This window comes from Chelon labrosus, assembly GCF_963514085.1.
Source record: "Chelon labrosus genome assembly, chromosome: 6".
NCBI classification, from domain to species: domain Eukaryota; kingdom Metazoa; phylum Chordata; class Actinopteri; order Mugiliformes; family Mugilidae; genus Chelon; species Chelon labrosus.
In genome coordinates, this window is record NC_140342.1 from 647,479 (window position 1) to 672,317 (window position 24,839).

Genomic DNA, 24,839 nt, shown 5'->3' on the forward strand with positions numbered 1-24,839 from the left:
ATGCCCTGCAGGATGAAGCCTGACACAGGCACACACACAAAAACAGTTTAGGAACAGCTCACAAACCATGAAAAACAGCACAAGGTGTTCACCTGGCCTCTACATACACTAGATCCCAAACTGATCAAGTATCTGTGGGCTGCACTGGAACAGCCCTGGTCCACAGAGACCCTTCCCCTCAACCCATAGGATCCAAAGTCCCCCACTTTAACATTCTATTGCCAAACACCCATGTCCATTTACTGATGAGTCACAACAGTTTTGGAGGCACAAGAGAGACCTACACAATATTAGGCAGTTTTTTACAACATGGCTGAATATTTTTCGGATACTGAGGTTGTGGACGAACCGTGCTGACTGTTGCGGGTGCGCACAACGCTCAGAGACGACATCATCCAGGTCAGAAGACATCATCCGGGGTCTGTAGGTCAATCTACAGACCCTGGATGATGATAACAGCTCAATGGGGAATAGCACTAGCGTACAATAACAAAATATTGGTGAAATGAATGAGTTTCGCGGCAGTGCCCCAGTCACTCCCACTACATGGATATACGCTGATCTAATTATCTCCCGAAGGAATACAAATTAATTAACAAAATTCTCCTGTGATACCAACACTGACCCACTAGACTTACGCTAATGGCATTATTTGTGGGAATCAATCAAAGAAACAGTTCATATAGAGTTCTGCTCTATGCTCAAAAAAGAAATCTGATGAAATGATAAGTTTTTTATCTCCCTTTTTCTTTTCTTCTGTTTTTCTGCCACTAACATTTCTCTCTGTCCACCCATACAACACTCACAAATCTAGGTGCTGGAGGCTGGTCACCTTCGGAATCAGACCATTACCACTGGTTACAGGTAGACCTGGGCTTTAGGAAGCAGGTGGTTTCCATAGTTACCCAGGGTCGATACAGTAGCTCTGACTGGACTAGCAAGTATCGGCTGCTGTACAGTGACACACAGAAAAACTGGAAGCCTTATCTGCAGGATGGAAACATTTGGGTAAGGACCTTTTTTTTAAATAAAAAATAAATAAATAAATTATTTAGGTCATTGGTGATTGCCAGCTCTTTTAAAAATTTCCCTCGTTTTTTTTTGGGGGGGAATCTGTGATTCCAGTAATGTCATTATCGCATTGATTTGGCTTGAGAATGCTTTGCAGGCTTTCTTTTTCCAATTAAGTAAGACAGATTTTGCTTTGTGCTAGTTGACTGACAAATGATACCATATTCTGCAGGAGCAGCCCTGTTGAGTATAAAATTCTAATCTGTCATCCCTCTTTGGAACCAAGAACACTGAATTGCACCATTCACTGTCTGATGGTTCATTAATTCCCAGCGACAGCATTAGGTTTACTTTCTCCCTGAGTGGGGTCAGTAGGCCTACTGTTGTTACTGGTGATGTTACACTAATAAAAACATAATTACAAATACTGAGTATTAATATTCCAAATATTAAAGGAACCGTATGTAAGAAATGTATTTCAATTAATCATAAAATGGCCCTGATATGTCACTAGACATGAAGAAATCATGTTCATTTCAAATACTTATATCACTGACAACAGTGGTCCAGCCAGGATATTGTCATTTAAAAGTGAGAGTTGCAGCCCTCAACTGATGTTGATGTTGTCATGTTGTGTTTTGGTCTGAGGCGCCACCCTCCACCTATCTACCAATCACAAAGTCAGTACAGTTTCGTCTTCCGGGTTGCCAGCTCTGCTCTAGTTACCACAGCTGCAGCTACGAACGTGTCGGATAAAACATGTATAACGTTACGAAACCTTAGACCTCGTTATGAATCCGAACTACGTCGTGACAAAGTCCGGAATGGCATGGAATTGACCCTCGACTTTTGGATGCTATATTCTACCATGTTTGTTGGTATAGGCTAAAAGCCCCGTGCTATAGACAGTGGATTTTCCATGGTCGCCCGTGCTAAATGCGTTCATAAAAAGCTTTATATCACACCACTAGCAGGGTATGAAAACAATCTATGTTCCGACTGAAATGTGGTATTACAGTACATCTTTACGAAATATTTGGCTAATCGCCATTAGTAAATTTTTGCGATACATAATTACTTCGCAAAACATCTCTCATGAAGCATAAACTTTATTAACAGAAAAAAAAAACTTACTGTGTAGGACTCGTCACTTGCCATTGGAAGCTCCTTGTAGCAGCCTACGTTCCTGCTGGATCCTGCAGCTTAGCTGGCAACCTCGAGTCAGGGGGGAGGCTGAGGGGATACACCGTTCTACAGTATTTTGAAAGTGATTGCAGTACCAGTTTTGGCCAGTTTTGGCCACAATCCTACATACGGTTCCTTTAATACTTTGTCATAACAGACTGCACATGATTAATTCTTGACAGATGCTTAATGCCACATACAGCGAATCATCGTGTTTTTGGGCTTACTGAGTATGTGTGTGAGAGCAAGAGAAAAGTAATAATGACCAAATAATAATAATAATAATAATAATAATACTAATAAAATAATGTGGATGAAAATTGGATTGTGGATAAAAACATAAGTGATTTTTAGAGATTTCTTCACTGTTTAACAGATGCTCTTTTCTAATGATGATGTTGATATTGATATATTACTCTCTTCTTGTATGTAATATGGAATATACAGTGTAGTTTTGATGATAATATTTTATGAACACCTGAATGTTGACCTGGGAATGTTTTGAAAGAAAATATATCTTTTGACCAAATATTTCAAATTTTCCATTTTTATTTCAACATGGTCGTACAATCCCAATGCTACTATGTGAAAATTTAATTAGAATTTCTACTCAAATAAGGTGGAAATTTATAATACTACAATAATAACAATAATTTTAGGTTAAAAATGCCTAAAATTATTGGTGGAACCAACTTACATGTTCCAACTTACATTTTTCTTTATTTGTTTGAATTTTCTTATTGATAATTATTTGTATTCTTTATATTTCAGACATTTGAGGGAAATGTGAACAGTGAGGGCATGGTGCGCCATGAGCTGCAGCATGCTATCCTGGCCCGCTACATCCGCTTTGTCCCATTGGAATGGAGCAGGGAGGGACGTATCGGAGTACGTCTGGAGCTCTATGGCTGCTCATACTGTGAGTACAAGTGAAGAAAACCTGATTCAAGCGACCTAGTCTAATCTGCTCTTTTCTCATCTATAGATAAATATTACAAAAATCCCTGTGTGTTTTCTCCGGGTATCCTGGCCACCGCCCCCCGTCCAAAGACATGCTCATTAGGTTAATTGTTGATCCTAAATTGGCGTGAGTGTGAGTGTGAATGGATGTCTGTCTCTCTGTGTTAGCCCTCCGATAGATTGGCGACCTGTCCAGGGTGTACCCTGCATCTCGCCCAATGACCACTGGGATAGGCTCCAGCCCTCCCACGATCCTCCAGAGAACAAGCGGTTACAGAAAATTAAGCAAAATGAAAACAGATGGATCATTTCAGTTCATTTGGGGATTTTGTTCGTAGATAATGGTCAGTTAGTTAGACCATCAGTTAGTGTGCAGAGCAGGTTCTACCATGCTGGAGCTGATATTCTCAGCAAAAGGCACTTAGATGGACATTCATCCTCTCTGCATCCCACTTAGAGGGGCCCATTGTTGTTTCCTTAGCTTAGCCCAAACTTGATTGCAATATCCACCGAAACAAACATTATTAACTGTGTTTTCAGTCATCACCAATGGAACATTTGCTGGAAGTAAAATGTCGCCAGTTGCACGTTTTCCAGTAGTGTGCATCAACAATACTTTAACATATCCCAGGACCAACTTTACTATGCTGTACTCCAACGCAGTGATCCATTTATTTTCTTCTTCAATGAGGTATTTCATCCTGCAAGCCCATCCTACCATATTCAGGAAGGGCCATGGTATATAGTGCGGCTGTCTCTGTACCATCCATCGTTCTCATGTCATTTAGCTGTTACATCTGTCATTATATCATGTCTGATTCATCAGAAAATCCTGCCTTTCAACATTATTCTGCACTTTTCTCCTGTTCTTAGAATATTCTGCCAACAGGATGGTTATGCTTATAGTTGCATCTTTACCTTTCATACAGGTATTGAAATGTTTAGCGGCTGCAACTGAGGAAAACAGGTAACAGTAAATCCCATGGCTGTTAAAGAGAATAGACACATAAAGTTATTACGGGAGGGAGAAAAGGCTAGACTAGCAAACATCAGGCATGACACGGGACAGCTAAGAGTAGGAGGAGCCTGGTAGATAAGGGCGGACTTAAATGAGCAGCTAGTTATTTCAACCGAGATAGCTAGCATCCGACTACAGCCAGATCTGCTGTTGTGGTCTGAGCCAGAGAAGGTAGTCCATTTCATAGAACTTACTGTCCCGTGGGAAGACAGAGTTGAGGAGGCTAACGAGCGGAAGAGGGCTAAATATGCAGAGGTAGCAGCAGATGCAGAGCAGAATGCCTGGATGGCCCATGTGCGGTCTGTAGAGGTGGACTGCCGTGGATTTGTGTCAAAATAGGCTATTGCTCTTCCAAACGAGCTGGGCATACGCGGGAAAAAAAAGAGGACTGCGATATGCAACATGTCCCGGGTAGCAGAGGGAGCAAACGAGTGGCTGTGGGTAAGGAGGAACCATGCTAGCTGGGGAGCTCGCTAAAGGTATAGGTAGAGATTACAGAGTTTTGGACTTATAGTCGTGGAAATGGTAGAAGTGGTCAAGATTCACAGTTATGCAACTTGTTATACACTGGCTGGCCAAAAAACAAAAGTCACCACCAAAAAACAAATTGTCACACTCTAACATTTCATCTTTAGCTTTGATTACAGCACACGTTCGCTGTGGCATTGTTTCGATAAGCTTCTGCAGTGTTACAAGATGTATTTCCATCCACTGTCGCATTCATTTTTCACTAAAATCTTGTATTGATGATGGGAGAGTCTGGACTCATCAGACCACATGACCTTCTTCCATTGCTCCAGAGTCCGATCTTTATGCTCCCTAGCAAATTGAAGCCTTTTTTCCCAGTTAGCCTCACTGATAAGTGGTTTTCTTAACGCTACACAGCTGTTCAGTCCCAATCCCTTGAGTTCCCTCCACATTGTACCTCTGGAAATGCTCTTACTTTCACTATTAAACATGGTCCTGAGTTCTGCTGTTGTTTTTCTGCTATTTGATTTCACAAAATGTTTAAGTGATCACCGATCACGATTTATCAGGATTTTTTTCTGACCACATTTCTTCCTCGAAGAAATTCCCCACTACTGTTCCAGTTTTTAATAATGCGTTGGACAGTTCTTAACCCAATTTTCGTAGTTTCTACAATTTCCTTAGATGTTTTCTCTGTTAGATGCATGCCAATGATTTGGCCCTTCTCCAACAGACTAACATCTTTTCAAAGAACACTTGCTTTTATATAGCGCTTTTCTACCTATTGGTACTCAAAGCGCTTTACAGTCACAGACGCATCTACCCATTCACTCACACAAGCACACACACATACACACACGTGTCATGCACTGGTAGCAACTGGGGGTTCAGCGTCTTGCTCAAGGACACTTCGGCATGTGGCACATTCCAGGGATCGAACTGCTAACCCTCTTGTTCGTGGTCCGCTCTACCTACTGAGCCACAGCTGCCCCACAGTGGTGTGGTGGTTAGCGCTGATGCCACACAGCAAGAAGGTTCACCTCTTGAGCAAACACATGCAAATAGACTTGCAACACCAAGTACAGAAACGCGCTGCAAGCTCAAAAATGCGCTGCAAAGACAGAAACGGACTGCAAACTCAAAAATGCATTGCAAACACAGAAACATGCAACAAACACAAAAATAATATAGAAACGTGCTGCAAGTTCAGAAATGCTCTGCAATTACAGAAATGTGCTGCAAGTTCAGAAACATGCTGCAAGTTCAGAAAGTTCATAAATGCTCTGCAAGTACAGAAACGCTCTGCAAGTGCAGAACGCGCTGCAAACTCAAAAACGGAAATGTTTCCAGGGGACCCTAAAAAGCGATGGACCTTGTTTGCTCAAAACCTTGATCCTCACGAGGAATTAATGACTACTGCTCGGCCGTGTTTGAGGTTTTGGTCCATTTTGACCATTTTAAATGCAATTATACCTAGCTGCTTTGCTGCAACTCCCACCAGAACATCTCAGAAATGTGTCCTTCACTTTATGCGGTAAGTGAATTTCGAGGATTATTTATATGTTGTTAAGTGTCTGTGCCCAGCATAGCTAGCCTGGTAGCAGAAGTTAATTAGGGGTCCAAGCAAACGAAGTTGCAGGCAACATTTTAATATCTCCAAAACTGCAATAGCTAACTTCATGAAATTTGGCATACACAATCTGTAAAATATTGTGATACCCATCAAGTTGTGTGACATTACATCAACAGGGGACGCTACAGGTGACATGGAAACATTTCATATGACTGGAGGTATTCACCCAATCCGTATGAAACTTAGCGACAGTCATTGTAATATGCTTGCTTACAATCATGGCAAGTTTTGTGAAATTCGGGCTGTAGGGGGCGCTACAACGACTGTATGTTTATATCTCACAAACCACCACAGTAAACTGCTTGAAATTTGACAATAACAATCTGTGGATCACTCTTTACAAGCCCTCCAAGTTTGGTGCAATACAGTTTATGGGGGCGGTACTGGTGACGTATGCCTCTGCGTCCCCCTGGGACGACTTTGCCACGGCATGGACCCCTTTTATGATCACTTGCGATCATCTAGTTTGATAATTAGTCGGCTAATGAATTAGCCTTAGGGTAGCCTTCCAGCATAGCTCCGATGTGTTTGCGAGGTTAATGAAGTTAATTTAAGCTAAGTTGCAGTATCTGTATCGGTATCGGACATGAAAAAGTTGTATCGAGCCATCCCTAATCGCCACATCTTGATAGATGTGCCGCCTTCTTCTGCTCTTTGTCTACCACGACTATGTCCGGTTGGTTAGCCAGAACCTGTTTGTCAGTCTGGAAGCTGAAGTCCCACAGAACCTTTGCCCTGTTGTTCTCAGCCACCTTCTGTGGTGCGGCCCATTGACATTTGGGTGCTTCTATTCCATACTGGGTGCAGATGTTCCTGTACACTATTCCAGCCACTTGGATGTGTCTCTCCATGTATGCTGACCCGGCTAGCATCTTACACCCTGCTACTATGTGCTGGACTGTCTCAGGGGCATCTTTGCATAGTCTGCACCTTGGGACTGATCTACTCTTGTAGATCTTGGCCTTATGGCTCTTATACCTAGGGCCTGTTCTCTAGGGCCTCTGTGCTGTCTCCAGCCTTTTCCAGCCATTGGTAGGTCTGTATACACTCCTGATCAAAATTTTAAGACCAGTTGAAAAATTGCAAGAATTTACATTTTGCACTGTTGGATCTAAGTAGTGCTTCAAAATGCAAAAAGAAGAAATGGGAGTGAGACAAGAAAAAAATTTGAGTAAGCAATTTATTGCAAACAACCATTAAACTGAAATAGGCTGTTCATCAGCTGATCAAAAGTTTAAGACCACATCTCAAAAAAAAAAAAAAAACCCTAAAACAGAAATAAAATTTTCAAAAAAGGACTCAGTAATGAGTAGCTGCGCCATTCGTGTTAATCACCTCAAAAATTCGTTTCGGCATGCTTGATGCTAGTATTTCCAGGAGGCTAGTGGGAATGTTGTTCCAAGTGGTGAAGATGGCTTCACGGAGGGCATCCACTGTCTGGAACTGGTGTCCATTTTTGTAAACTTCCCTTGCCATCCGACCCCAAATGTTCTCAATTGGTTTAGATCAGGGGAAAACGCAGGATGGTTCAAAAGAGTGATCTTATTTCTCTGGAAGAAGTCCTTTGTCAGGCGGGCATTGTGAACTGCAACGTTGTCCTGTTGAAAAACCCAGTCATTACCACACAGACGATGGCCTTCAGTCATGAGGGATGCCCCCTGCAACATCTCCACATAGCCAGCTGCCGTTTGACGCCTCTGCACAACCTGAAGCTCCATTGTTCCATTGAAGGAAAAAGACCCCAGATCATGATGGCGCTCTCTCCACCGTGCCGTGTAGAAATCTCAGGTCGGATCTCCTTGTCATGCCAGTAACGTTGGAAGCCATCAGGACCGTCAAGGTTAAATTTTTTCTCATCAGAGAATAAAACTTTCTTCCACATTTCAATGTCCCATGTTTGGTGCTCTCTTGCAAACTCCAAACGGGCAATTTTGTGCCGTTGAAGGAGACGAGGTCTTTGAAGATGTTTTTTTGTCTTAAAACATCTCTCTCGCAGATGCCGTCTAATGGTTATGGGACTGCAGTTGGCACCAGTGACAAGGTTAATCTGGGCCAAGGATCTTCCCGTGTCTTGACGGACAGCAAATTGGATCCTCCGGCTCAGGGCCAGTGAAATTTTTTTGGGTCTACCACTTGACTTTTTTTCCCCCATAACCCTAAGGATCTTTTAAGAAGTTTAAAATGACTGTCTTACTGCGTCCAACCTCAGCAGCAATGGCACGCTGCGAGAGGCCTTGCTGATGCAGCTCAACAATCCGACCACGTTCAAAAAGAGAAAGCTTTTTTGCCTTTGCCATTAGGAGGTCATGACAGTGTGGGTACCTGACAGAAAATGACTTTGGGCTTTTAAAGGCTGTGGTCTTAAACTTTTGATCAGCTGATAAACCGCCTATTTCAGTTGAATGGTTGTTTGCAATAAATTGCTTACTCAAATTTTTTTCTTGTCTCACTCCCATTTCTTCTTTTTGCATTTTGAAGCACTACTTAGAACCTTCTTAAGATCCAACAGTGCAAAATGTAAATTCTTGCAATTTTTCAACTGGTCTTAAAATTTTGATCAGGAGTGTATAGAGAGAGAGAGAGAGAGAGAGAGAGAGAGAGAGAGAGAGAGTGTCAAAGATGAAGGGCTGGACAGCACCAGGCCCCGATATGATCCATGCCTACTGACTGAAGAAGCTAACGGCACTCCATGAATGCCTAGCAGCACAAATGAACCAGCTGCTAAGGGATGGGTCCCACCCAGAGTGGCTAACCCAGGGCAGGACAGTCCTAATCCTGAAGGACCCCCAAAAAGGACCCATCCCTTCCAACTACCGGCCAACAACCTGTCTCTCCACAACATGGAAGGCCCTGTCAGGCATCATTGCGGCTAAGATGAATAAGCACATAGCTCAATACATGAGTGGGGCTCAGAAGGGAATTGGTAGCAACACCAGAGGAGCCAAGCACCAGTTACTGGTCGATGTAGCAGTCACCCGAGACTGTAAGAGGAGCCAGACCAACCTGTGCACCGCCTGTATCGACTACAAGAAAGCTTACGACTCAATGCCACACACATGGATACTGGAATGTCTGGAACTGTATAAGATCAACAGGAACCTAAGGGCCTTCATCCAGAACTCGATGGGAATGTGGAAGACAACCCTAGAGGCCAACTCAAAGCCAACTGCCCAAGTCAACATCAAATGCGGCATATACCAAGGAGATGCACTATCACCACTGCTGTTCTGCATAGGCCTGAATCCCCTCGGTCAGATCATCACAAAGAGTGGTTACGGGTACCAATTCCGAAGTGGAGCAACAATTAGCCACCTGCTCTACATGGATGACATCAAGCTGTACGCCAGGAATGAGCGAGAAATCGACTCACTGATCCACACCACCAGGATCTACAGCAACGACATAGGGATGTCATTCGGATTGGACAAGTGTGGCCGGATGGTCTCAAGGAGAGGCAAGATGATCAGAACTGAAGGGATTGACCTACCAGAGGGCAACATAGGTGATATCCAAGACAGCTGCAAGTACCTTGGTATCCCACAGGCTAATGGAAACCATGAGGAGGCCGCAAGGAAGTCAACCACAACCAAATACCTCCAGAGAGTGAGGCAGGTCCTGAAAAGTCAGCTAAATGGCAGAAACAAGATCCAAGCCATCAACATGTACGCAATACCAGTCATCAGATACCCCGCTGGGATCATAAGCTGGCCAAAGGAGGAGATAGAAGCCACAGACATCAAGACAAGAAAGCTCCTCACCATGCACAGAGGGTTTCACCCCAAATCCAGCACCCTGAGACTATACACTAAGCGGAAAGAGGGAGGCCGAGGACTAGTGAGCATCAAGGCCACTATCCAGGATGAAACATCAAAAATCCAAGAGTACATCAGAAAGATGGCCACAAAGGACGAACTGCTAAGTGAATGTCTCAGGCAACTGAAATCCGATAAGAGTGCAGAGGAAGAGGAACAGATCACCTGGAGGGACAAGCCCCTACATGGCATGTACCACCGCCAAATTGAAGAAGTGGCTGATATCGAGAAGACCTACCAATGGCTGGAAAAGGCTGGACTCAGAGACAGCACAGAGGCACTGTTCTTGTGCTGCACATGGCAGCACAAGAACAGGCCCTAGGTACAAGAGCCATAGAGGCCAAGATCTACAAGAGTAGATCAGATCCAAGGTGCAGACTATGCAAAGATGCCCCTGAGACAGTCCAGCACATAATAGCAGGGTGTAAGATGCTAGCCGGGTCAGCATACATGGAGAGACACAACCAAGTGGCTGGAATAGTGTACAGGAACATCTGTACCCAGTATGGAATAGAAGTACCCAAATCCCAATGGGCCGCACCACAGAAGATGGCTGAGAACAACAGGGCCAAGGTGCTGTGGGACTTCAGCTTCCAGACTGACAAACCGGTCCTGGCTAACCAACCGGACATACTGGTGGTAGACAAAGAGCAGAAGAAGGCGGTGGTGATAGATGTGGCAATATCAGCAGACGCCAACATCAAAAATAAGGAACGTAGCAAGGGTTGAAAGAACAGCTGGAGCAGATGTGGAAGGTCAAGGCGAGTGTGGTCCCCATGGTAGTAGGAGCACTCGGGGCAGTGACACCCAAACTGGGGGAGTGGCTCCAACAGATCCCAGGAACAACATCAGAAGCCTCAGTCCAGAAGAGCGCAGTCCTAGGAACAGCTAAGATACTGCACAGAACCCTCAAACTTCCAGGCCTCTGGTAGAGGACCCGAGCTTGAGGATGACACAAATACCACCCCCAAAGGGGGACGTATATATATATATATGCCACGATCTACCGGTCGATCGCGATCAACGTAATGGGCACCCCTGTTCTAGGTATTAAAGCTGGTGCTGATTTTTCCACCTCGTGGCACTTGCGTTAAATATTTATTACAAACAGCCAGAGAAATGTCATCCTCAGAAAAAGTCCCACACCACCGCCACCACCATGTTGTTTGTTTACAAACGTATGCACATTGTGCTGAATTCAAGTGGTGACAGAAGTTCCCTGTTCCCGGTTTGAGAGTCGTTTTTCCGACCTTTTATGTTTCGGTGGTTTATGTGTAACATCCTGGGTAATGGCAGCTACTACCAAAATCATGACTGATTTGACGAGTTGTTTTCCGACATGAAGGAGTATTTTAATGATTTTTTTCAGCCACAATGTTGTATTTCCGATTATATTGATGCCACTTAAACGCAGCATTGACTTCGGGCCGTTCAGGTCTCATGTGGGAATTGGAGCGATTGATTAAAACAACCACTCACACCGCAGTACTGACAAAAATATATATTATATATTATTAGGGCCATTCATTATGATATCAGACTTATCGGAATGACATCATAATTTCCAGATATCGGGCCGATAATTATCGGACCGGTAAATATATGTATATATATGTGTGTGTGTGTGTATGTATAAATGTGTGTGTGTGTATGTATATATGTGTGTGTGTGTGTATGTGTGTTTATGTATATGTATATATACACTACCGGTCAAAAGTTTTAGAACACCCTAATTTTTCCAGTTATTTATTGCAATTCAAGTCGTGCAAGTCCAACGAATAGCTTAAAATGGTACAAAGGTAAGTACTGAACAGCCAGAGGTTAAAAAAAAAAGGTTTGGTTACCCAAAACTGAAAAATAATATACATTTCAGAATTATACAAAAGGGCCTCTTACAGGGAACACGAACTGGGTTAACAATTTAAAGCTGTTCTGCAGCAATGAAGGTTGAATCAGCCTTGAAAGCTGGTGCTACTAATTCCTACAGGTGTTCCAACTTTTCTTGGTTACTTACAAAAAAAGCAACATAAAAGCAGTGCTGGAACACACTGTTGTACCAGACCCTCAGGAGCATCAGGTGAACAGTATTGTACTGCAGAAAGTAGTGTGTTGCTACAAAAATGGCAAGAAAAAGGCAATTAACAATGGAAGAGAGACAAACCATCATAACACTTAAAATGTAGGTCTTTCCTACAGGGAAATTGCAAAGAAAGTCAAGGTGGCAGTGAGTACAGTTTTCTTCACCATCAAAAGGCACTCAGAAACTGGGGGTAACTCTGACAGTAAGAGGTCTGGCAAACCCAAAGCCACAACTGAATTTGAGGACAAGTTTCTGAGAGTTAACAGCTTGTGCGATAGGCGGCTCACAGGACACAGCTTCTAGCACAGCTTAATAGTGGTCGTAGTAAGCAAGTCTCAGTTTCAACTGTGAAGAGAAGACTTGGGGCCGCAGGTTTGACAGGACGAGTTGCAGCAAGAAAGCCATTGCTAAGATGTCAGAATAAGACAAAGAGGCTCTCCTGGGCCATGAAACACCACCATTGGACTACTGAAGACTGGAAGAAGATATTATGGACTGATGAATCAACATTTCAAATCTACGATTCATCACGCAGGATCTTTGTACGCCGTCAAGTACGCGAGAGGATGGTTCCACAGTGTGTGACATCAACAGTCGGACATGGAGGAGGAAGTGTGATGGTCTGGGGCTGTTTTGCTGGATCCAGGGTCAGTGACTTGTACAGAGTGAGAGGCACCCTGAACCAAAACAGCTACCACAGCATTCTGCAGCGCCATGCAATACCCTCTGGTATGCACCTAGTTGGTCAGAGGTTCATCCTACAGCAAGATAATGACCCAAAACACAAGTCCAAGCTATGCCAGAACTACATCAGGAAAAGATGGTAGCTTGAAAAAAAAAAATATATATATATATATATATATTATGGCACGCTGTTCAGGAAATTAATCTTTGAATATATTGAATGAAACTCTGAATATATTGAATGATATATCCATATATTCAAGTTTCATTCAATATATTCTAAGTTTCATTCAATATATTCAAGTTTCATTCCATATATTCAAGTTTCATTCAATATATTCAAAGTTTCATTCAATATATTCAAAGATTAATTTCCTGAACGGCATGCCATAATATATATATATATATATATATATATATGTGTGTGTGTGTGTGTGTGTGTGTGTGTGTGTGTGTGTGTGTGTGTATATACAGTCATGGACGAAAGTATTGGCACCCCTGGAACTTTTCCAGAAAATGCACCATTTCTCCCAGAAAAGTGTTGAAATTACAAATGTTTTGGTATACACGTTTATTTCCTTTAAGTGCATTGGGACAACACAAAAAAGCAGAAGAAAAAAGCCAAATTTGACATAATTTTACACAAAACTCAAAAATTGACTTTACAAAATCATTGGCACCCTCAACTTAATATTTGGTTGCACACCCTTTGGACAAAATAACTGAAACCAATCGCTTCCTATAACCATCAACAAGTTTCTTACACCTCTCAACTGGAATTTTGGACCACTCTTCTTTTGCAAACTGTTCCAGGTCTCTCAGATTTGAAGGGTGCCTTCTCGCAACAGCAATTTTTAGATCTTTCCATAGGTGTTCTATGGGATTTAGATCCGGACTCATTGCTGGCCACTTCAGAATTCTCCAGCGCTTTGTCTCCAACCATTTCTGGGTGCTTTGTGAGGTGTGTTTTGGATCATTGTCCTGCTGGAACAGCCATGACCTCTGATGCAGACCCAGCTTTCTGACACTAGGCCCTACATTACGGGCCAGAATGTTTTGATAGTCTCCAGATTTCATGATTCCTTGCACACAATCAATGCACCCAGTCCCAGAGGCAGCAAAACAACCCCAAAACATCTTTGAACCCCCACCGTATTTGACTGTAGGTACCGTGTTCTTTTCTTTGTAGGCCTCATTCGGTTTTCTGTAAACAGTAGAATGACGTGCTTTGCTAAAAAGCTCTACCTTAGTCTCATCTGTCCACAAAACATTGTCCCAGAAGGATTGAGGCTTACTCAGGTATGTTCTTGCAAACTGCAGTCTTGCTTTTTTATGCCTCTGTGTCAGAAGTGGGGTTCTCCTCGGTCTCCTGCCATAGCGCTTCATCTCATTCAGATGACGACGTATTGTTCGAGCTGACACCGTTGCACCCTGAGTCTGCAAGACAGCCTGAATTTGTGTGGAAGTTGACTCAGGTTGTTTATCCACCATTCGAACAATCCTGCGTTGCATTCTTGCATCAATTTTTCTCTTTCGTCCACGTCCAGGGAGATTTGCCACAGTTCCATGGGTTAAAAACTTCTTGATTATATTGCACACAGTTGACAAAGGAACTTTAAGATCTCTGGAGATTGACTTGTAACCTTGAGATTGTTGATATTTTTCCACAATTTTGCTTCTTAAGTCCTCAGACAATTCTCGCCTCTTCTTTCTCTTCTCCATGCTTGGTGTGGCATACACAGGCAAACAACACAAAGGTTGAGTCAACTTTTATACATTCCAACTGGCTTCAGTTTTGATTTCTATATTGCCAGTACCTGTTACTTGCCACAGGTGAGTTTAAATGAGGATCACATGCTTGAAATGAAATTCTTTACCCACAGTTTTAATAGGGTGCCAATGATTTTGTCCAGTCAATTTTTGAGTTTTGTGTAAAATTATGTCAAATTTGGCTTTTTTCTTCTGCTTTTTTGTGTTGTCCCAATGCACTCAAAGGAAATAAACGTGTATACCAAAACATTTGTAATTTCAACACTTTTCTGGGAGAAATGGTGCATTTTCTGGAAAAGTTCCAGGGGTGCCAATACTTTCGTCCATGACTGTATATATATATATATATATAAATATAACAAAAGCTAAAAATTGACAATAAAAAGAATAGAGGTCTAAAAAAAAAAAAAAAAAAGTATACACAATATTTACAAAAATTATAAGATAAGTGAATAAGTGAATATTAAAAAAGTTAAATTAGAATGCAATGAGGTGTACTGAATTTAGGTAAGATTAAAAATTTACAACCAATACCAAACAACCATGTGCAAATGTGCAAGAAAAAACAAAAGTCCAGAGTGTCATCTGTCACACACAGATGAGGAGTTGTACAAACTGATGGCTTGGGGCAGGAAAGATTTCCTGTAGCATTCTTTGAGACAACGAAGTTGTCTGAGCCTTCTGGAGAAGGTGCTCCGTTGTCTGTCTATTGTGTGGTGGAGAGGGTGGTCAGGGTTATCCATGATTGATAACAGTTTGTTCAGAGTCCTCCTCCCCACCACCAATTCAAAAGTGTCCTGTCTGCAGCCAATGATAGAGCCAGCCTTCCTTATCAGTTTGTTCAGTCTGTTGGCGTCACTGGCTGTAATGCTGTTCCCTCAGCAGACCACAGCAGAGAAAAGTGTGTTGGCCACAACGGACTGGTAGAAAATCTCCAGCATCTTGCTGCACACATTGAAGGACCTCAGTTTCCTCAGGAAATAGAGTCTGCTGCAGCCCTTCTTGTACACAGCTGTACTGTTGGTCCTCCAGTTCAGTCTGTTATCGATGGTCACTCCCAGGTATTTGTAATCCTCCACCATCTCCACATCCCTACCCAGGATACTGAGGGGCAGAGGAGCTGTTCCCTTCCTACTGAAGTCGATCACTATCTCTTTGGTCTTGTCCACGTTAAGCAGCAGGTGATTCCTTCCAGCCCACCCCACAAATCCGTCCACCAGCCTTTTATACTGCTCCTCATCCCATCCACCACTTATACACCCTACAACTGCAGAATCATCAGAACATGTCTGTATATGACATGACGCTGAGTTGTGCTGGAAGTCAGTGGTGTATAAGGTGAACAGGAACGGAGAAAGCACAGTGCCCTGTGGGGCTCCCACACCACTCACAACCACATCAGACAGGACATGACCCAGACGCACGAACTGTGGCCTGTCTATCAGGTAGTCAGTGATCCAGGAGACAGTGGACGCACTAACACCCATCGACCGCAGCTTCTCACCCAGGATGGTGTTGAAGGCACTGTAGAAATCAAAGAATGTGATTCTCACTGGGCCTCCACCACCATCCAGGTGTGAGTGTGCTCACTGCAGAAGATAGACGACAGCGTCATCCACCCCCAGACACGACTGGTAGGCAAACTGTAGGGGGTCTAAAGAAGATCTCACCTGTGGCTTTAGGCGGGCCAACACCAACCTCTCCAGCACCTTCATCACATGGGATGTAAGGGAAACTGGACGGTAATCACTGAGGCCAGATGGAGATAACTTCTTGGGCAAAGGAACCAGGCAGGAGGTCTTCCAGAGAAGCGGCACCCTCTCCAGGCTGAGGCTCAGATTGAAGAGACGTTGGAGAACAGCAGACATCTGGCTGGCACAGGTCCTCAATATCCTGGGGCTGATGTCATCAGGGCCTGCCGCCTTACGTTGGTTCAGTCTCTCCAGCTGTCTCTTCACCTGGCCGGTCGTCACAGTCAAGCAGGGGATGGGGGTGGGGGGAGTGTCTGTGGGGAGGGGTGTAGTGAGCTTAGTTCCCATTGTCTGATCCTGGGGGCTCACCGCAGGGGGAGGAGAGGGGGCATTAGATGTGGAAGCGTTGGAGGCAGTGGGGAGGTGTGGGAGGAAGGGGTAGAGGAGACAGGAGTCTTAGAGCTAAACCTGTTGAAGAAGGTGTTAAGCTCGTTTGCATGCTCCAAACAGTTGCCTTCAGACAGCCTTCTTCTCCCCCCACAGCCCGTTATATCTTTAATTCCTGACCACAGCTCCCTCATGTTCTTCTGCTGGAGTTTGGTCTCCAGCTTCCTCCTGTAGGAGTCTTTGCAGTCTCTGATCTTGTCCCGCAGTTGGTGCTGTACCCTCCTTAGCTCCTCCCTGTCTCCAGACCTGAAGGCTCTCCTCCTGTCGTTCAGCAGAGTCCTCAGGTCGTTGGTAATCCAAGGCTTGTTGTTGGAGTAACAACGAGCAGTCCGGGGTGTTATGATGGTATTCTTACAGAATTTATTGTATTCCGTGATGCAGTCCGCCATGCTGATGATGTCTTCCCCATGAGGCTGGCAGAGTGCCTCCCACTCACTGTAGTCAAAGCAGTCCTGCAGAGCCTCCTCAGCCTCTGGTGTCCACCTCCTTACAGTCTTTTTGGACACAGGCTGCCGTTGGACAAGCGGGACATACTTAGGAGTTAACAGAACAAGGTTGTGATCTGACCTGCTAAGGGGGGGAAGGGGAGTGGTACTGTATGCATTGAGGGTATTTGCATACAGCAGGTCCAGGGTTTTGTTGTCGCGGGTCACCATAAAGGCGTTTGGCTGCTGCGTCTGCAGACGGGAGATGGTGGTGGTGATGACGTCAGCAGCCACTGCGGCCTCAGCTGATGGGGGGATGTAGGTGGTGATCACTATGGTAGACGTGAACTCCCTCGGCAAATAATAGGGACGAAACCCTACAGCCAGCAGTTCCACGTTTGGGCTACAGAGACGTTCCTTCACGCAGATGTGTCCGGGATTACACCACCGCTCATTCACATACAGCGCAATCCCGCCTCCCCTCTTCTTGTCGCTAGTAGTCACGTCTCTGTCCGCCCGCACAGTTACAAAGCTAGGTGTTGCGATGCTGTGGTCCGGGATGTGCGAGTGCAGCCGTGTCTCTGTAAAACTCAATATACTGCACTCAAGGAATTCCCTGTGGGTGCCGCCAGCTCGTCCGTCTTATTCGAGAGGGAGCAAACATTCCCCATGATGATGATATGTATGTATGTATGTATATATGTATGTATGTATGTAGAGACCTGGACTACCACACAGGAGGTCTGAGGCCTAATGTATAATGAATATAAGAGTACAGACAAATGACAGAGTCATACCGGCTCGGACGTTGCCCGGGTCAACAAGGTCTGCGTCAGGTGCTAGTGAACCAGGGCAAACTGATGAGAAATGGGCTACTGGAACAAGACATAGATGGATAGGGGCGGAAAACACGGAACTGTTGGAATGCTACTATATGAGCAACCCCAGAGAGAAGGGAACATGCAGCAAAGCGTGGTCTCCGTGGTAGTAGGAGCACTCGGAGCAGTGACCCCCAGACTGGGGGAGTGGCTCCAACAGATCCCATGAACAACATCAGAAGCCTCAGTCCAGAAGAGTCCTAGGAACAGCCAAGATACTGTGCAGAACCCTCAAACTTCCAGGCCTCTGGTAGAGATAGATACCAGATACCATCCCAAGAGGGTGAGAGGGACGTTTTTTTTTTTGTTGTTGTTGTTGTTTTAATATATGTATATAAAAATAATAGGTAATATATGATGACTTTTTCCTTAAATAAATGATGCCCTGTTGCACAGTGATATTACGGAGTTATATTACGTATGTTATAACACATTATTTTACATGTCTGTTTGTGTAAAGTGATCCAGACAGGCTGCTGTGATGTTCAACATGAGATGAAGAGCTGGACTAACAGTGCAGAGAACATTTTGAAAGTCTTCACTTCATCACTGATTCCTTCTTACAGCCCTGATGTGTTAACTTTAGTTCTTCTTAAACTATTGCTTCAATAGCAGTAATAATTTTTGTTATTAAAATTATTATGATTTGCTTGTACTTTCAGTTGACAGTGACATTTTAATATAAAATGTAACATTTCCTGTCAGCACAAAAGTCCTAAGGAGTGTAAATACAAAGACAATTTATTGAAATGTGACCTATAACTTCTGACTGTAACAGAACTTAAATACAAGGCATTAAACACAACATGGTGACTGTATTTCAGACTATAAAATGTAAAAGTAAACATGTAATCCAACAAGGTTCGTCTTAGCGGGCTTAAGGGTGGGGTTATTCTATAACACCTTACACCTCTGCTCTTCCTCATTCCTATAACTGTTATAGGAATGAGGAAGAGCAGAGGTGTAAGTGGGTGCATGTCCTCCTTCATCATGATGACCAGCTTGATTTGGCTGACCTCTTCCATGTCACTGCCACCTCAGAGGATGATGAGGATGTTCAGTGCAGCCCTTCCTCACAGGGAGCAGGAAAAGAAGAGGAGAAAGCTTTTCCATCAAATTCACACCAGCCAAACATCAAACGCATACATACGCAGAGGTTTCTTCTGAAGGTCTCTGTAGCTCTCTAGGCACCACGCTGGACAAACATGTCACCAATGATCCAGACTGTAACTATGGAGGAAAATAAAAGTATAAATACTTACAATAATGAAAAATATAAAGGCAGTACTGTTCTGTCACATCTGTGGGATAAGACATTTTTCAAATATAATTAGTTGAATTAAGATAGGGAGTCACAGTGGAGAGGTGGTTAGCACTGATGCCTCACAGCGAGAAGGTCCCGGGTTCGAATCCATGGGCCGACTGGGCCTTTCTGTATGGAGTTTGCATGTTCTCTCTCCAGGTACTCCGGCTTCCTCCCACTGTCCAAAGACATGCTCATTAGGTTAATTGGTGATTCTAAATTGGCTGTAGGTGTGAGTGTGAATGGTTGTCTGTCTCTCTGTGATCACCCTGCGATACACTGGTGACCTGTCCAGGGTGTACCCCGCCTCTCGCCCGATGACAGCTGGGATAGGTTCCAGCAGACCCCGTGACCCTTAACAGGAACAAGCGGTTACAGAAGATGAATGAATGAATGAATTAAGATAACGTAATACCATCATACAGTGTGGAGAAGGCATCAACGTAGCTGACAGCAGTTTAATTCCCCTGCAGATTTAGAGTAAAAATCATAAATATGTGCTCTATTTGCTTTAGTATCTTAAATAGCAGCAGTTATGTAAGCTTTCAGAAAATATAATTTCCTCTTCTTTTCTGTGTGTCCCAGGGGCAGATGTGATAAGTTTTGACGGCCATGGTGTCATCTCCTACCGCTTCAGGAGTAAGAAGATGAAGATTGTGAAGGACATAATCTCTTTGAAATTTAAAACCACAGCCAGAGATGGTGTGTTGCTCCATGGAGAAGGACAGCAGGGAGACTACATTTTTTTGGAGCTTCGCAGTGCAAGACTGCAGCTCAGCATCAACTTAGGTTGGAGATAATAAATACTGTCATACTGCTATTCTCCAAAGACAGACAATTCTATTCTATTGAAACAATAACCATATATAGTTTCTGTGTGATTGGTTTGCTTCTTTCCAGGCAGTAATCAGTATGGTTCCATTCAAGGTCACACATCTGTGACCAGTGGGAGCTTACTGGACGATGACCACTGGCATTCAGTTGTCATAGAGCGGTACCGTAGGAATGTCAACTTTACTCTGGACCACCACACTCAGCAGTTCAGGACGAATGGAGAGTTTGACCATCTAGACCTGGATTATGAGGTAATTCAACATGGATCATACTATTAGACATGATTTGTATATACTTTAACAAAAAACAAAAACCCAGGATTGTGTCATGAGTGTTCATGAATAAATGAATGAATGAATGAATGAATCATGTAACATGTTTCATGCTCCATGTATGTGTTACTCAGATGCATGGATCAAAGTGTCTACTTCGTCTGATCTCTCTTTTGTCGAGCCTTAGTCTTGAGAAAAACTGAATTGTAATTATAAATAACTTTGAAATGAACTGACCTGAACTGACCTGAACTGAATCAAACTGAATTGTTATGTAGATGTGTAGAGTCCTGAGATTAAGGCTTTTAACGCACTCCTCCTATACAGTAGTTTCCCTACACTATATATATTTACTACACTTATTGTCCACATTTGTAGAACATAGAACATAACTACAGTGCCCAACATTTCAATTTACTACTCATTACTCAATGGAATGCTGAGTGTTGGTCACATAGGCAGCAGTGAATAATGAGTGATTTCATACAAAGCCAAGTGTGTATATTGGCCACAATCCATGTGCTGTATGTTCTCAGATCAGCTTTGGAGGACTGCCTGTATCCGCGAAGCAGAGTTCTGGAGGCAAAGAGAACTTTGTGGGCTGCATGGAGGGAATTGTGTACAACGGAGACAACATCACTAATCTGGTCCACAGGAAGAAGGTGGATACCACCAGCTTTGTAAGTTTCGTTTTCATTTAATGACATTCTTTTAAATGAGATATTTAGTTGTTTAACTTTATTTTTTGAGTAGCAAACTCCTTCAACAAACATTTCACTTTGTGTTTCAGATGTCCACATTCATACAACTTTAGTGTTGTACAGTTAGGATAACTGGTGGCACACTGGTGGTGTGTTTGCTCTGTTAGCTGAAGCTAGCTGGTTAGCTCCAGCTATGTTATGCGTGATCTTAATGAAAAGAGTGAACACAATTCACATGGACAGTTGTTTTTATAGATAGATAGATAGATAGATAGATAGACAGCCTTTATTGTCCCATAAGGAAATTTGTTTCCACAGTCTGTCGCAAAAAACACAAAACAGTGCATATAATGCAGACATGAGCAACATATACATACAAACAAAAAGAGCATAACAAACGCACCATGAGCGAACACAACCATACATTGAACAACAGTACATGATATCATCACACTCAGGAGGACTAGGTCTGCACAAGGTTTAATGGGGCAGATTATTAAGTGCCATAATAGCGGAGGGTACGAAGCTCTTGTTAAAGCGCGCCCTTCTCCACTTTAGGGTTCTGTATCTGCGCCCAGATGGCAGCAGTGAGAAGTGTGGGTTGAGGGGGTGATCTGGGTCATTGGATATTGTCCGTGCGAGGCGTGTGACAGCTCTGTGGTTGAGTTCTGAGAGGTTAGGTGTGGGGTGGTTAATGATCTTGGATGCAGTGTGTGTGATTTTTGTGAGCTTGTTCCTGTTGGTAGTGGACAGCATGTTGTGGAAGCAGGGGGAACAGTACAATAGGATGGGTTGGATGATGCTGGTGTACAGTAATAACAGAAGGTGACGGGCAACAGAGAGGGCACGGAGCTTGCGGATGATATGGAGTCTCTGCTGGGACCTTTTCTATATGTCAGTGATGTGTTGATCAAATGTCAGTTTATTGTTGATGGTGAGTCCGAGGTATTTGAAATGGCTGACCTGTTCTATTGTTTGATTATGGATAGAGGTTGGGACCAGTCCAGATGGGTGTGTGCGTGAGTTGTAGATGACCATTTCCTTTGTTTTATCCACATTCAGTTCTAGGAAGTTGTCGGTGCACCACTGAGTGAAGTGAGAGATGGAAAGTTGATAGGCAGTGATTGAGTTATTGTCACTTAGCAGTCCTAGAATGGCAGTAGTTATAGTTTTTATAGTTCTAAAGCCTGTTTGATGGCCTTCTTACAGGCAGTGGGACAAACTATGAACCAAAACCAGGGTGATGGGGGATACACTGGATCAAGTGAGCAGCATATTAAGCACAGATGGCCATTATATTTTGCCTCTTCAGTGTACGTTATATGTGAAAAAGTTGTCAACAACAGGTTAATTACAGAAAGTTTCTGATGGAATTGTGTACATTGCTGATTACTGGTACAAATATATTCTGCAAGTAAATATATATTCTCCATGATTGTGGGGAAATGTAGAATCCAACGTGGTAACAGAGGCTGCTGGAGTTTCTCCTGACCACAGACACACAGAATCTGTGAAAGGAAGATTTTTTTTTCCTTCTACAATAACCAACACAGCATTAAGCTGCGGCAATAACCTACGACAACATTCACCTCACCTCCTGTTGGTCTTGGGTGGTAGACGGCCTGGGACAGCCGCGCACAGGACAGCAGGGGTACAAAACAATGAACACTACTTGAACATAAATTTTGCTCTCCTTTCCTACTTGCCAGCAAATTTTTCAGTGATTCTCTGATTAAAGTCTGTCATCTCACATACTAACCATGGACAGCATGGCCAATGCATTCAGCCTCTCCTGGGTCATGGTGTTTCTCAGAAAAGTTTTTACTCTTTTCAAGGTTGAGAAGCACCTCTCAGCCTCCACCGTGGTCATGGGTGTGGTGATGATGATCTTTGAAAGAGTGATAGTTTCTGAAAAGACTTCTTCTAGATTGTTCTCCATAAACAGCTAGAATGGGTCCACAGCACCAAAACAGGCTCTGAACTCTTCCATGCTGTAGATGAGACCAAGTTCTGTCTTTAGCTTGCTTCCATTCAGCATTGGGTATGTCTTCAAGGTGCTGCACAGTGAATCTTTGTGAAGGAGAAGCGCTCCCTGGCGTGTCCCAGAATTGTATTGCCGGCCTACAGAGAAAAAAACAAAACATAAATATGTAGAGAAAAAATAAATATGTAACGATTTTTGATAGCCCTCATCTAACCGCTCAGCAATGCTCCGCCAAAAAATCTTAGCTTCATGCTATTGTCAAGGATACTTTCGTGCCGTTTGCATTTTTCAGAGAGATTTTTCAAAAAAGTCAAGGACTACTTGACTCCATGACTACCACCCTGTTGCCCTGACATCGGTTGTGATGAAGTCTTTTGAGCGCCTCGTGCTTTCACACCTTAAGGACTTAACAGACCCATTCCTGGACCCCCTGCAGTTCACCTACAGATCAAACAGATCTGTGGATGATGCCGTCAACCTGTCCCTCCACCTCATCCTCCAGCACCTGGACTCCCCCAGATCATATGCCAGGGTCCTGTTTGTGGATTTCAGCTCGGCCTTCAACACGGTCGTTCCGTCTCTACTACAGGACAAACTCTTCCAGCTGACCGTGCCTGACTCCATCTGCAGGTGGATCACAGACTTCCTGTCTGACAGGAGGCAGCATGTGAGGCTGGGAAAACACATCTCAGTCTCCCGTACCTACAGCACGGGTTCCCTTCAAGGCTGTGTCTTTTCACCTCTGCTCTTCTCCCTGTAAAACAGCTGCACCTCGAGTCTGTCAAGCTCCTGAAGTTTGCGGATGACACCACCCTCATCAGGCTCATCTCAGGTGAAGATGAGAGCACCTACAAACTAGAGATTGACCACCTGGTGACTTGGTGTAGCTGCCACAACCTGGAGCTGAACGCTTCCAAGACAGTGGAGACGTTCATGGACTACAGGAAGAACACAGCCCCACTCCTCCCCATCACCCTGTGTGACTCTACAGTCAACACTGTGGACTCCTTCCGTTTCCTGGGCACCATCATCTCCCAGGACCTCAAATGGGAGCTGAACATCAGTGCCCTAATTAAAAAAGCACAGCAGAGGATGTACTTCCTGCGGCAGCTGAAGAAATTTAACCTGCCAAAGACAATGATGGTTCACTTCTACACTCCCATCACTGAGTCCATCCTCACCAACTCCATCACCACCTGGTATGCTGCAGTCTCTGCTAAGGACAAGAGCAAACTGCAGCGTGTCATTCGCTCTGCAGAGAAGGTGATTGGCTGCAGTCAGAAGTCTCTCGACGAGCTGTACGCTTCCAGGACTGATCCCTCTCACCCTGGACACGGACTATTCAACAGACTCCCCTCTGGCAGACGGCTGCGATCCATCGAGTGTAGAACAGTTTTTTCCCATCCGCAGTGCGTCTGCTGAACAATACCAAGCCCCCCCCCCCATGAACACATCAAACCCACTACCATCCCACAGTAGATGTTCTGGTTGTATGTCTGTATATATATATACATATATATACATATAAATATACTGTGTATATATTTTTTGTATTTTTGTATATTTGAGAGCCAAGTTTCTATATTTTAGAAACCATCTATATTTTCCTTGTATGTACAAACATGCTTGGCAATAAAGTCTTTTCTGATTCTGATTCTGATTCTGATTCAGGTCAGAGAGACC

The 24,839-nt window shown here is 43.7% G+C and overlaps 1 protein-coding gene across 1 annotated transcript in view; it reads left to right on the forward strand.

Moving 5' to 3' along the window:
• Positions 1 to 24,839, forward strand: part of cntnap2b (contactin associated protein 2b) — a 111,072-nt gene that overhangs the window by 30,257 nt on the left and 55,976 nt on the right. Inside the window, exons 3-7 of the mRNA XM_084546215.1 lie at positions 815 to 1,008; positions 2,968 to 3,115; positions 19,951 to 20,154; positions 20,266 to 20,450; positions 21,008 to 21,151. Of these exons, the coding sequence (XP_084402341.1) occupies positions 815 to 1,008; positions 2,968 to 3,115; positions 19,951 to 20,154; positions 20,266 to 20,450; positions 21,008 to 21,151 (875 nt within the window). The remainder of the gene's footprint in view (positions 1 to 814; positions 1,009 to 2,967; positions 3,116 to 19,950; positions 20,155 to 20,265; positions 20,451 to 21,007; positions 21,152 to 24,839) is intronic.